Source organism: Mizuhopecten yessoensis, unplaced genomic scaffold, assembly GCF_002113885.1.
Source record: "Mizuhopecten yessoensis strain PY_sf001 unplaced genomic scaffold, ASM211388v2 scaffold10131, whole genome shotgun sequence".
Taxonomy (NCBI): domain Eukaryota; kingdom Metazoa; phylum Mollusca; class Bivalvia; order Pectinida; family Pectinidae; genus Mizuhopecten; species Mizuhopecten yessoensis.
Genome location: NW_018408394.1, coordinates 31658 through 45423, shown reverse-complemented (window position 1 = coordinate 45423; position 13766 = coordinate 31658). Strand labels below are relative to the sequence as shown.

The 13766-nt window shown below is 40.5% G+C and overlaps 1 protein-coding gene across 1 annotated transcript; it reads right to left on the bottom strand.

The window, feature by feature from the left end:
- Positions 1-3084: 3084 nt before the first annotated feature.
- LOC110459585 (bromodomain-containing protein DDB_G0280777-like) lies at positions 3085-12241 on the bottom strand. Its single transcript, XM_021511914.1, has 5 exons — positions 11794-12241; positions 6692-6872; positions 6206-6286; positions 5509-5681; positions 3085-5104 (listed from the first exon to the last, which is right to left on the bottom strand). The coding sequence occupies exons 1-5, from the start codon at positions 12239-12241 to the stop codon at positions 4761-4763; spliced, it is 1227 nt and encodes a 408-aa protein (XP_021367589.1). The 3' UTR covers positions 3085-4760.
- Positions 12242-13766: the final 1525 nt, after the last annotated feature.

The following is a 13766-nucleotide window of genomic DNA, read 5'->3' as shown; positions in this document are numbered from 1 at the left end:
TGTGTTAGAATGTATATTTTCAATACCAAGCAGGCTAAAGCATTGACTTCCTGCCAGAGCAGATCCAGTTGTTGTATGAAGTATGAATGCCAACGTTTCATAAAATCAGCAACGTATTTGTATCAGCCAGCCCCCATATCTTCTAGCTTAATGAAAGTTCTTTTTTTTCAAATTATAACGTCTTATTGCGCTTAAAGAAAAAAAATAAGAAAAAAAGATAAAATCAACAAAATCAGCAACAGTGCCCTGTGTGTAATCCAGCGGGACCAGACCTAGATTCGGACTCTGGACCTCACATTATAAAACTGCCCCTCTAACCAACTGTACTACATGGTGGAACCAGACCTAGATACGGACTCGGGACCTCACATTATAAAACTGTCCCTCTAACCAACTGTACTACATTGCGGGACCAGACCTAGATTCGGACTCTGGACCTCACACTATAAAACTGTCCCTCTAACCAACTATACTACATGGCTGGACCAGACCTAGACACGGACTCTGGACCTCACATAATAAAACTGTCCCTCTAACCAACTGTACTACATGGCGGGCCCAGACCTAGATTCGGACTCTGGACCTCACACTATAAAACTGTCCCTCTAACCAACTATACTACATGGCTGGACCAGACCTAGATACGGACTCTGGACCTCACATAATAAAACTGTCCCTCTAACCAACTGTACTACATGGCGGGACCAGACCTAGATTCGGACTCTGGACCTCCCATTATAAAACTGTCCCTCTAACCAACTGTGCTACATGGCGGGACCAGACCTAGATTCGGACTCTGGACCTCCCATTATTAAACTGCCCCTCTAACCAACTGTACTACATGGCAGGACCAGACCTAGATACGGACTCTGGACCTCACATTATAAAACTGTCCCTCTAACCAACTGTACTACATGGCGGGACCAGACCTAGATTCGGACTCTGTACCTCACATTATAAAACTGTCCCTCTAACCAACTGTACTACATGGCGGGACCAGACCTAGATTAGGACTCTGTACCTCACATTATAAAACTGTCCCTCTAACCAACTGTACTACATGGCGGGACCAGACCTAGATTCGGACTCTGGACCTCACACTATAAAACTGTCCCTTTAACCAACTGTACTACATCGTTAATGGAAGTAACCGGGCTTACTTCGCTACAGTTAAATCCAAAAGGAAACCATGAGGAGGTTACTGTATGTATGTATGAAAAACCAGAGTAGAATCCTTGAGTGGGACAGGGACCCTTTAAATAATACTGTACGAGTCCTTATCGGCACCCCGAGATGTCTGTACTGTACGAGTCCTTATCGGCCCCCCCGAGATGTCTGTACTGTACGAGTCCTTATCGGCACCCCTGCGATGTCTGTACTGTACGAGTCCTTATCGGCACCCCTGCGATGTCTGTACTGTACGAGTCCTTATCGGCACCCCTGCGATGTCTGTACTGTACGAGTCCTTATCGGCGCCCCCGAGATGTCTGTACTGTAAGAGTCCTTATCAGCAACCCCCAAGATGTCTGTACTGTAAGAGTCCTTATCGGCAACCCCCAAGATGTCTGTACTGTACGAGTCCTTATCGGCCCCCCTGAGATGTCTGTACTGTACGAGTCCTTATCGGCACCCCTGAGATGTCTGTACTGTAAGGGTCCTTATCGGCACCCCCGAGATGTCTGTACTGTAAGAGTCCTTATCGGCAACCCCCAAGATGTCTGTACTGTAAGAGTCCTTATCGGCACCCCCGAGATGTCTGTACTGTACGAGTCCTTAACGGCACCCCCGAGATGTCTGTACTGTAAGAGTCCTTATCGGCACCCCTGAGATGTCTGTACTGTAAGAGTCCTTATCGGCACCCCTGAGATGTCTGTACTGTACGAGTCCTTATCGGCACCCCTGAGATGTCTGTATTGGCGCTTTTTAATTATAAAGCTAAATATCATTTGTATGGTTCTTAAAACTCCAGGGTTTACGCTCACTTTCGCTATCTGCCCGCCTGGAATAAGTCATCAAAATTGAAGGCACGCGGTTAGCTATGTGACTGGTCTATGGTAAAAAAACTGACCGATCACTAAGGCTGATACCTGTCCTTTGACGATTACAGAGGAGCGACACCCGACTTCAAAGCCAGACAGTTTTTACCGTTACGCGACTGCGAGATTATTTTGATGAATATCAAAGGATCGAACTAGTCTTGTCTAATCAACAAGATGGAACACACTGAGCCTTCAACTTTGCTATGACCAGGGGTGCAGAGAGCGAAAGTGAGTGTAACCCCTGGAGTATCGAGGATGTGTATGATGAAACAAGAGGCTTAAAGGGCCGTCAATAACTCACCTGACTATTTTGGAAATAAGTTGAAATCCGCCAAGTTATTGGGGAGGATATGCCTTTTAATGCTAATCAGCCAATTCCAATTTGTCCCGTTTTACCTAGTGCCTCAGCTCCCAGAGGGGTCAACGCCTTGATTTGTATAACTTTTAATCCATATGGGCTACCAGTTGATTGAAATCAGCCTAGTCGTTGGGAATCAATTTTACCCTGCCCCTCCGCACCCAAGAATATCTGTTCCTTAATTTGTCTAGCTTTTGATCCCTATGGGCTAAACATGCTACCACTAGAATTTGGTTGAAATCTGCCTGGTAAATTGGGAGATGTTATTCGAAGCAAAAACCAATCCCATGGCCTGAGCATGTTAGCACCGAAATTTGGTTGGATACTGTTCAGTAACATGATGGTTACATCTAAAGCTGACAGACGACGACCGAATCACCACCACACGGTTCCATGTTATATACTTCGTACCGAGTGAGCTAGAAAACTGGATATAATATGTTTTAAAGATAAAAAAAGGAACATATAGGTCTAGCCCGCGGTTCAATCCTATTCACAGTAAAATAGGACGAAATTGAAATAGCAATAGGTGATATCACTTTTTAAATTCAGAAAGCTACACACATGGGTGTCTCAAGTTTTTAAAGAGCATATATTATTCAAAAAGGTGCTAGATAGCCACAGTAAGTCAGGAACCTGTACAGAAGATTGTCGAGGGAACAAGAAGAAACGCCTTTTAGTAGAAATTCTGGATTTTCGTTTTTATTGTTAAATTAGTGTAACATAGCAATAAGTTCACTTTTAATAAATACACGTGTACAAAATCGATCACATTCTTATATTAAATATAACTCAAACATACCAGAGAAGAAAATACATCAAACTAAATCATACAAACTACACTTACATACTCTCCTGTCACCTATACACCTAAAACGTACACACGGCTTCAACACACTGACCATAACACTGACTAGAATCACACTCATTTCCACATTGACTTGACGAATGCGATATCCATCTTACAATGTTTACACATCAATAACATTTTTACAACAAACAATCAATACATGCTTCATAAGATTTAATAAATAATGAAAGTTAAATATTGTAGAATAGTGTCTATATTTGTGTAGGTAGCTCATTGGTGTGGCCTTGACTTCCAGCTACTATGTCTGTCCAGACCTTGCGCCATTGACCCTCCCGTTAATGTGACCTTGATCGTTATTGTACCCTTGACCCTTCTGTTGCTGTATTGCCTACTTGTATATTATTGTTTCCGACACATCCATGACTGCCCCAACCCTCCAATGATTATGCCTTAAATATCCCTTTGCTATGTTCCTGCCCCCTCCCCCGGTACTGTCTGTGTCCTTGGCCCTCCCCTTATTGTGTAAATAACATATCCGTGATTTTGTCCTTGTATGGTCTCTTTGACCTTTCCCTTTACGTTCCCCTGTCCCTACTACTGTGCCCTCGACCCTCCCGTTAAGAAAAGTACGTTATCCCTGGCCCTCCCGTTATTATGGCATTGACTCTCCCACTTAACCCCCGTTAAATAGGTTACTGTATCCCTGACCCTTCCCTGTTCTTCACGCGCGCTAACATCCGGGCCAACAAGAGTGATTAATATAAGTTGAAATAACTTGTTACATTATTGTTGTAGAATAAATAAAGTTTATATTTTAATTATGTTCTTGTCTCTCCAACTACGGTACTTTGACCCTCCCGTTAAGTAGAGGACTATGTCTTTGGTCCTTCCCTAATTATGACATTGACCCTCCCGCTACTGTGTTTTTAACTCTCCCGTTAAGAAAGTAACTTGTCCCTCACCCTTCCCTAAAAATGACCTTGACCCTCTCGCTACTGTGCTTTTAACTCTCCCATTAAGATGAGTGCTGTATCCCTGACTCTTCCCTAATTGTAGCCTTGATCTTCCCACTACTGTGTCTTTGACTCTCCCGTTAAGAAGAGTCCACTATGTGTCTTTGACTCTCCCGTTAAGAAGAGTCCACTATGTGTCTTTGACTCTCCCGTTAAGAAGAGTCCACTATGTGTCTTTGACTCTCCCGTTAAGAAGAGTCCACTATGTGTCTTTGACTCTCCCGTTAAGAAGAGTCCACTATGTGTCTTTGACTCTCCCGTTAAGAAGAGTCCACTATGTGTCTTTGACTCTCCCGTTAAGAAGAGTCCACTATGTGTCTTTGACTCTCCCGTTAAGAAGAGTCCACTATGTGTCTTTGACTCTCCCGTTAAGAAGAGAACTGTATCTCGGAACCTTTCTTATTATGGCCCGTGTCCCTTTCGTGATTATGACCTTGCTGTGTCTTTAAAACTTCTGTTATTGTATCTCATGATAAGGTTAATGTCCCATTGCTGTGTACATTCCAATTTAACGATTCCGTGCTAGACCCCTATCCCTGTTATAGCGTCTTTGTCTGCTGGGGTTGGGAAGACATTGCTGCCGTCTGTGTACCCGATTGCCCCGGCTTTTGAAGTGGTTGCTTCTGCTGTTGTTGCTGTTGTTGAAATCGTTGCATGTTCATTGCCTGCTGCTGCTGCTGGAACTGTTGGTACTGCCGGAATTGCTGCTCTTGAGCCATTGCCTGCTGCTGTTGCATCATCTGTTGTTGTGCCATCATTTGTTGTTGCGCCATTTCGTGATGGTATCGATCAAAATCGCGCTTCCTAGCGGTAACGTACTCTGGATAGGAAATGTAACCATCTTGGTCGAAGTCATCTTCTCTTAGCACTTTATCTATGATATCTGTAACACAAAACAAATATTGACTCCATTACAGTCCTATTGAGACATTCATTACGGAGCTCAGTCTATTTTTCATCACTATGATTTGGCTATTCTTTTTCCAACTCCCATTAATTAATTGCAGAAGTTTGAGCACAAGGCGAGCCTCTATAGCTCTATGAACATTCAATTAATAAACATGAATCGAAACATTATGTGATCACATTATTTCCTTTTTTGTGATTCTTTATTTTGTTTGTAAACAGCCATGCCTGTTGATACCTGAGCAATATATATCTATACCACTTAACTGTAGGTCTTTATTGTTTAATTTTGCAGCCAATCAGAAAGTTCTTTTTACAACAAATTGTTCACGAGTAGTACTTTGCTGACCCCCGACTATATAAAGATTGTACTGCCCTTACCCGAGTAGTGCTTGGTGGCCCCCTCACTGCGTTTGCGCTGAAGTTCTGCTACTTCCTGTTCCGATTTTCCTGTCGTTTCTTCCGCTGTTAGATCGTACATGTTGTTCATGTGACTGAGGGCGGCCATTATCTCCAAACCGTCTAGCTTGGTGTTGTTGTCCGCATCGTGTAAGCTGGAGAGAGACAGTTCAATACTCGTGTGCTCATAGTTTAAATTTAACATAATTGATTTGGCAATAAAACGCAATATATTTCACATGTAAATAAAATACATAAAATTATGTAAATCATAATATAGCGCTTAACGGGATGTTTTTTTTCTCTGTTAAACGCTGAGTGGTATGATAATGTGTATTCTAGACGCTAAACCGGGTGACGTTGTAATATAGGCGCTAGAAGGGTGTTATTGTGTTCTCTTGATAGAAGCCGGATGTTGTTCTGTTAAATACTGAGGAACTAAACATACTGTTAATCTATTACCTAGGCGCCACACTGGATGCTAGTGTTGGTTTCTGTTTCATGTTCAATGTATATTCAAACGAAGAATGAATGTAAAACAGACAGGATGCTCAATGTGATGTAGTTTGACTGGTATAGCTGGTTTTATATTGGAGAGATTGTGTCAGACGATAGAACACCATTGTTCCTTAGTGAAGCAACAAGTTGGAGTTATGACTTGTGACGTAGTACGACTTACCGGAAGTAGTGGAATTCCATCTCCTGTTGTGTCATGGGTTTGCTGGTATCTATCTGCTCTTTCAGATGTTCCTTTAAATGGCTGAAATAGAAGTTTTCTATTAGTGATATGCCGATTATGTCATAGGATTGTAACTGGTGTCATTTTCTGTGAAGCGTCCGCTTTAGTGATAGAACCAGAGGCCTTACTTTCTGACGCTCTGCCGATCATTTCCCCCGACGAGTCGGTAGGAAACGGTGAGCATTTGACCAGGAGAGCAGAATAAGCATTTTTGTCAATATTCTCGGTTTCTAATACGCATGCGCCAATGGCACAGGTTGCATGTCATCCTTTTTAAAATGCCTCCGTTAAGGATCGAACAGGGGACCTTCGGCTAACTATACGCTCCACCAATTGAGCTAACGAGACATTTCCCTAGACAGGTAAGAAGCTGCTAGTATATATTAAAAGGTTAACAATATGATACAAACACGGTATAACACTTACGCTTCATCATGGACAACTTTGTTGTCGTGAAACCCGACTTTTTCGGGTGGTTCTTCGGGAGTGTTAGGAGCAGTAGTAGTAGCGGGGTATTGACCTTGTTGACCCCCGCATGGTCCCATCCTCGCCAATACTACTAACATGAACAGAAGGGAGGGCAGGAGTTGTGTCATGTCTGCAGGATCTGTAAGGAATGAAAACAAAACATAAGTGACGTACATGCAATATAAGCATCGACTTTGTGACTGCTTTAATTTAAATTACATGGGATTAAAAAAAATCGAAAAAACAAGAAGAAGTTATACAGTTTCCGGCGTAGTTATAAAGTTACCGATGTAGTTATAGTTTACAGTGTAGTTATAAAGTTCCCGATATATTTATAGGTTGTAGTACTAGTGTAGTTATAAAGTTCCTGATGTAGTTATAGTTTACAGTGTAGATATAAAGTTCCCGATGTATTTATAGGTTACAGTGTAGTTATAAAGTTCCCGATGTAGTTATAGTTTGCAATGTAGTTATAAAGTTCCCGATATATTTATATGTTACAGTGCAGTTATAAAGTTCCCGATATATTTATAGGTTACAGTGTAGTTATAAAGTTCCCGATGTATTTATAGGTAAGAGTGAAGGTATATGGCTTCCGGTGTATATAAAAATTCCGGTGTAGTAATAAAGTTCCCGATGGAATTTATAGGTTAGAGCGTAGTATATGGTTTCCGGTGTATATATGACTTCCGGTGTTGTTATAAAGTTCCCGATGTATTTATAGGTTACGTGGTAGTGATAAAGTTTCTNGGTATTGATTGTTACGTCATTGATTTTTGTGATAAAATTACGTCGTTTTCTCAAAAATTGATGACGTTACTCTCACAAACAAATGACGCAACAATCAATACCTGCTCACAAGAGCAGATAACTCTGCAATACGCAAAGACGGAATAGGTTACATGGTAGTTATAAAGTTTCAGATGTATTTATAGGTTACAGTGTAGTTATAAAGTTCCCGATATATTTATAGGTTAGAGTGTAGTTATATGGCTTCCGGTGTATAAATAACTTCCGGTGAAGCTATGAAGTTCCCGATGTATTTATAGGTTAGTGTGTGGTAAATGGTTTCCGGTGTATATATAACTTCCGGTGTTGTTATGAATTCCTGATGTATTTATAGGTTAGAGTGTAGTAATATCGCTTCCGGTGCATAAATGACTAAACCTGAATCTTTAAAAATACACTGAATGTGATATTACAGCGGAGGCTATATAAGTCACTGTAATCTGATATGAGGCCGGATAATATAACTACGTTGTAATATAAGATAACACCGGATCTATTTAACTGCGTTGTAATAAGATATAATATCGACATATATTGCTTACCTGTGATATGATATTACACCGGAAGCTATAACTACACTGCAATATGATATGTGCACCTGCATTTAAAACTACACTGTTTTCTGATGTTTTACACCGGAAGCTATAAGTACACCTTAATACAATATTACAGCATTTAGCTTTAACGTAATTTAATTTTACACCGGAAGTTATTACGATAATATATTCTGGTATTACATCGGAAGTTATTTCCATGATGAAATCTAGTATTACACCGGAAGTATATAACTATTGTAATCTGGTATTACACCGGAAGTTATTTCTATAATGAAATCTAGTATTACACCGGAAGTTATAACTATTGTAATCTGGTATTACACCGGAAGTTATTTCTATAATGAAATCTAGTATTACACCGGAAGTTATAACTATTGTAATCTGGTATTACACCGGAAGTTATTTCTATAATGAAATCTAGTATTACACCGGAAGTTTTAACTTTTGTAATCTGGTATTACACCGTAAGTTTTTTCTACAAGTTAGGATCGGTTATTGCATTTGAATAATTTTTTTTTTTTTAAAATAGCCTTATTTTCTTTGATCCAAAATGTTCAAAATACTTTCACGTCCACATTAACCAATACCGTTGGCATTACCAAGGAACAGTTTCGGTAAATTGTGTTCAGGTCACTTCATTCACTGTTCCGTAACTCGCTACCCTATATCTGTTAATGTCCACACGTTTGTCTTATTAATGACAACGCGTTTTACATCATCAATAAGATACCGGTATTATTTGACTGCTCGCCGTATATATATACTTCATTAATTAGCAGTATCTGTTATATTACACCATATGTTAAATTAACTCAATACCGCAAAGTTACACCGTATGTTTATTAATTAAATACCTTAAATTTACACCGTATGCTACATTAGTGATATACAAGTGTCATTAATACCGTATGTTTAATTGGTTAATACCAGAAAATTTCAGACGGTATGATTTATTAATTGAAGTCAAATTAATACACAAGAATTATACGTAATCATTGTCGATAAAAGAGTTATAATTCTGTCATCATTGCTTATGTGACCTCTGTATACACGTGGCTGTTAGGTGCTGACCAAAGGTAGCAATCCCTATAGCTACTCCTCAATCTGAAACATTTATACCGTCATCCCGTGTTTCAAGAAAAAGATGAACTGTATACCACATGTATCATCTTATGTGATTTCAAATTAACTAAAGTAAAAACATTGTCAAATGTTTGTTTTGAAGACTTACCTTTAATCGCTGGTAAACAGCAGGTATGTCCCGGTGTCACTATTTAACGCAAGTACGTGGACAGGTAACATGCACAAGATGACAGGTAATTTGTGACTGATCACCGTATGCTACCGTAAGCCTCGATTCAGTCCAAGATCTGTCCCTAAGGGGTCAAATCAGCGAGTAATTTGCCGTAAGACTCTCACTGGTTACATGTTACCATCAATCACGTGCTATTCAAACCGTTGTTCAGTCATTACACTTCCTGCTTTACAGCATGTACCGAATTCTGTTTAATGCTTGTCATTATGGTTAAATGTGTGCCGATAGCCAGCTCATTACTGAGGACACATAAACCCCCCATCAGTGCGGAAATGATTTTTCGAACATAATGGGATCTATGTCGTCACGGAGGAGTCATATGAGGTATTTGTCGCGTTTGTAAGACAGTTCAAGTCGATCAGATGTAGTAAGACGGTTTGTTATAATCAACTATCCAATAGAGTTCAAAGTAGTTGTCGCGGAGTTCTAAGACGGTTCAGGTCTGATTATGTGAGGAGTTTGTTGAGGAGGAATATCAATAAAATGTTTGGTAGCTTTAGACAAGCATACCCACGTGCCTTGTTGTTGTAATGTATAAGGCGGATGCCAAATTAATAGAAATGGGTACATATATTTGAGTTTTGTGTTTTAATCTAAGAATATATATATCGACTATTTTAGCTCGCCTGACTGGAAAGGCTGAGCTTATGCCGAGCTGAGCTAAAAATCTTCTAGTCCATGGGAGAAGGGATTTTGGCCTTATTGTTTTCAACGCTTGCTCACATACCGCATTTTCTGCTGGTTACTCTCACAATTCATGTACTGGTTCATACAGCTTTAATTCCGTCTTTGCGTATTGCAGAGTTATCTTCTCTTGGGAGCAGGTATTGATTGTTACGTCATTGTCTGTGTGAGAAAATTACGTCGTTTTCTCAAAAACTGATGACGTTATTCTCACAAACAAGTGACGTAACAATCAATACCTGCTCTCAAGAGAAGATAACTCTGCAATACGCAAAGACGGAATATCACGCTTTCTATACCGGTTAATATTATATAAATATTACATTTATGAGAGGGCGATATTGCATATTTTCACCCCAAGGAAGCATTGTTGGCCGAGGCGAAGCCGAGGTCAACAATGCTTTCCGAGGGGTGAAAATATGCAATATCGCCCTCTCATGAATGTGATTTTTATTTTATTATACCGAGTGTCATGTTTAGGTGTTTCACCACTTCACCATTTTTAAAGGTCCTTGTGTTGATTTGACATAAACCAAGACTTCATCTCAACAGTTGTCGAATGAACCAACCATGAATGTGATTTGATAACACCCTGGCACTGGGACGAACCGTGCACGCATACGTTTGGCGCATGTAACAATTTTTGGAATAACATCCTGGCACTGGGACGAACCGTGCACGCATACGTTTGGCGCATGTAACAATTTTTGGAATAACACCCTGGCACTGGGACGAACCGTGCACGCATATCGTTTGGCGTGATATTTTTTGGAATGTCACCCTGTCTTCTTTATCTTTGTAAAACGAGCAAGTAACATTGAACATTTTCACATCTTTCTCAACCAATCAGATTACGAGATTTTAACAGAAGGTATAATAACACAATGTATATACTGGTTCATAAAGCTCATTCTCTACCTGTTCATACAGCTCATTATATACCGGTTAATATGACACTTTCTATGCTTGTTCATTAAATGCAATTCTAACTCATTATGCTGATTAAAAGCATACATTCTATGCATGTTAAAATCATATTTTGATATACTGGTTCTATCACATTTTAATATACTGGTTCTTACAACACATTCTATGCTGGTTTATATCACATTTTAATATACTGGTTTATAAAGCACACATACTAGTTAATAGCACATTTGATTATTCTGGCTCGTAAAACACATTCTGTGTTAGTTGAAATTAAATGTTGAATATATTTGTATAATTAATATCAACTTTCAATACTGGTTATTATAACAGTTTAGATGTCAAATTGTAATACATAGTTAGGGACGAGCTATTCCGCAAGGTTGTCTGTCGGTAGTGAGTGTATTGGCCTTTCAAAATACACATCAAAAGACAAAAACACATAAAGAGAAAAGACGACTACATTTATTATGCTTTAGAACAGGGTTAGCACACTGACACTGATGATGAGGATGGCTGATGTGATGGGTATAAATATCAATGGTTATATGAACAATTAATGGTGTTTTGTTCTCTCCAGTCCTTAATGAAGATACATAGCAATGTATTGATCAATGATTTTCACAGTTCCCGTTTTGTTAGCACCTCCCAGCGTGCTCAAGGCCGGAGTGGATTTAATGGCCTCAGTCTTATATCACAAGACCAAAGAATTGGCTTAACGTCCACATTTTTGTATACAAATAAAAAGTTTGAGCAAGGTAGTTAAGTGAACTCAAATATTCTAGTCTACTGTTTCTGATTCTGTGTCTGTGCAAAGTTGTGTACTTCTTGTGGTTGCTGCTGGAATTTTTGAAATTCTTCAAATTGTTTCATCTGTTCCATTGAAGGTGAGTTCGGTGGCGGTGGTACACCGGGCGGGGACTGTACAGCGCCACCTGGTGGCTTTATATGCCCGCCCGCCTGTTGCTGCTGTTGTTGTTGTTGTTGTTGTTGTTGCTGCTGCCACTGTTGGAATGCCTGCCACTGCTGCATCTGCTGGTATTGTTGCTGCTGCATATTGCCCTGCTGTTGCGCCATCTGTCGCTGATAGTTCTCAATGTCCCGCCTGCGGCCCTGGATGTACTCCGGGTAGGACACGTATCCGTCCCTGTCGTGGTCGTCCTGTATAAGGACCTTGTCAATTATATCTGTAACAGAGGATGCTGATAATGTTAACATCCCGTCTGAGAGACGCATCCTCGATACTCAAAGAGTTAAGCTCACTTACGCTCTCTACACCTATTGAATATTTCATAGCAAAATTGAAAGCACAATGATAGCTGTTTGATTGGTAAAAAAAGGCTGATACCTGTCCTTTGAAGATTACAAAGGAGCGATACCCGGCTTCAAAGCCAGTCAAATTACCGTTACGCGACCGCGCGATTAGTTTCATGTACATCAACGGATTGAACTTGTCTTCTTGTTTCATCTATACAAGATGGTGCACACTGAGCCTTTCATTTTGCTATGACATATTTCTGAAGCGCAACCCCTGGATATTGAAGATGTAGAGACGAGGACGACTGTTCTACGAAGCATTTGACCCAACCCCTTACATGTTAAGTATTTTGCCCCGCCGCTTACCTATGAGTATTGACCCAACCTCTTACATGTTAAGTATTTTGCCCGCCCCTTACCTATGAGTATTGACCAAACCCCTTACATGTGAAGTATTTTGTCCGCCCCTTATCTATGAGTATTGCCCAAACCCCTTACATGTTAAGTATTTTGCCCCGCCCCTTACCTGTGAGTATTGACCAAACCCCTTACATGTTAAGTATTTTGCCCTGCCCCTTACCTATGAGTATTGACCCAACCCCTTACATGTTAAGTATTTTGCCCGCCCCTTACCTATGAGTATTGACCAAACCCCTTACATGTGAAGTATTTTGCCCGCCCCTTATCTATGAGTATTGACCAAACCCCTTACATGTTAAGTATTTTGCCCCGCCCCTTACCTATGAGTATTGACCCAACCCGTTACATGTTAAGTATTTTGCCCGCCCCTTACCTATGAGTATTGACCCAACCCCTTACATGTTAAGTATTTTGCCCGCCCCTTATCTATGAGTATTGACCAAACCCCTTACATGTTAAGTATTTTGCCCCACCCCTTACCTATGAGTATTGACCTAACCCCTTACATGTTAAGTATTTTGCCCCGCCCCTTACCTGTGAGTATTGACCCCTCCCCTTACCCGTGAAGTGTATTTCTTATCCGTCCTTTGTCTTTTACGTATTCGGCCCAAAACGTTCACTGACCCCACTCCCTTCCCTGTAAAGTATTTGTCCCTTCGCCCCACCTCTGGATGTGAGGTTTTTGACACAACCCATTAACTGTGAAGTATTTGACCATTGACCCCTTCCCTGTAAAGTATTTGACCCTTCGCCCCACCTCTGGATGTGAGGTTTTTGACCCAACCCATTAACTGTGAAGTATTTGATTCTTCACCACACCTCTGATGTGAGGTTTTTGACCTGACCCATTAACTGTGATGTATTTGACCATTGACCCCTTCCATGTAAAGTATTTGACCCTTCACCACATCTCTGGATGTGAGGTTTTTGATCCAACCCATTAACTGTGAAGTATTTGATTCTTCACCACACCTCTGGATGTGAGGTTTTTGACCCAACCCATTAACTGTGAAGTATTTGACCATTGACCCCTTCCCTGTAAAGTATTTGACCCTTCACCACATCTCTGGATGTGAGGTTTTTG

Coding starts and splice junctions, on each gene's coding strand:
- LOC110459585 (XM_021511914.1), bottom strand. CDS start 12,241: ATGCGTCTCTCAGACGGGATGTTAACATTATCAGCATCCTCTGTTACA. Junction 6,287..6,691: donor AAAGTTGTCCATGATGAAGC/GTAAGTGTTATA, acceptor CTTCTATTTCAG/CCATTTAAAGGAACATCTGA. Junction 5,105..5,508: donor GGCCACCAAGCACTACTCGG/GTAAGGGCAGTA, acceptor TTTGTGTTACAG/ATATCATAGATAAAGTGCTA.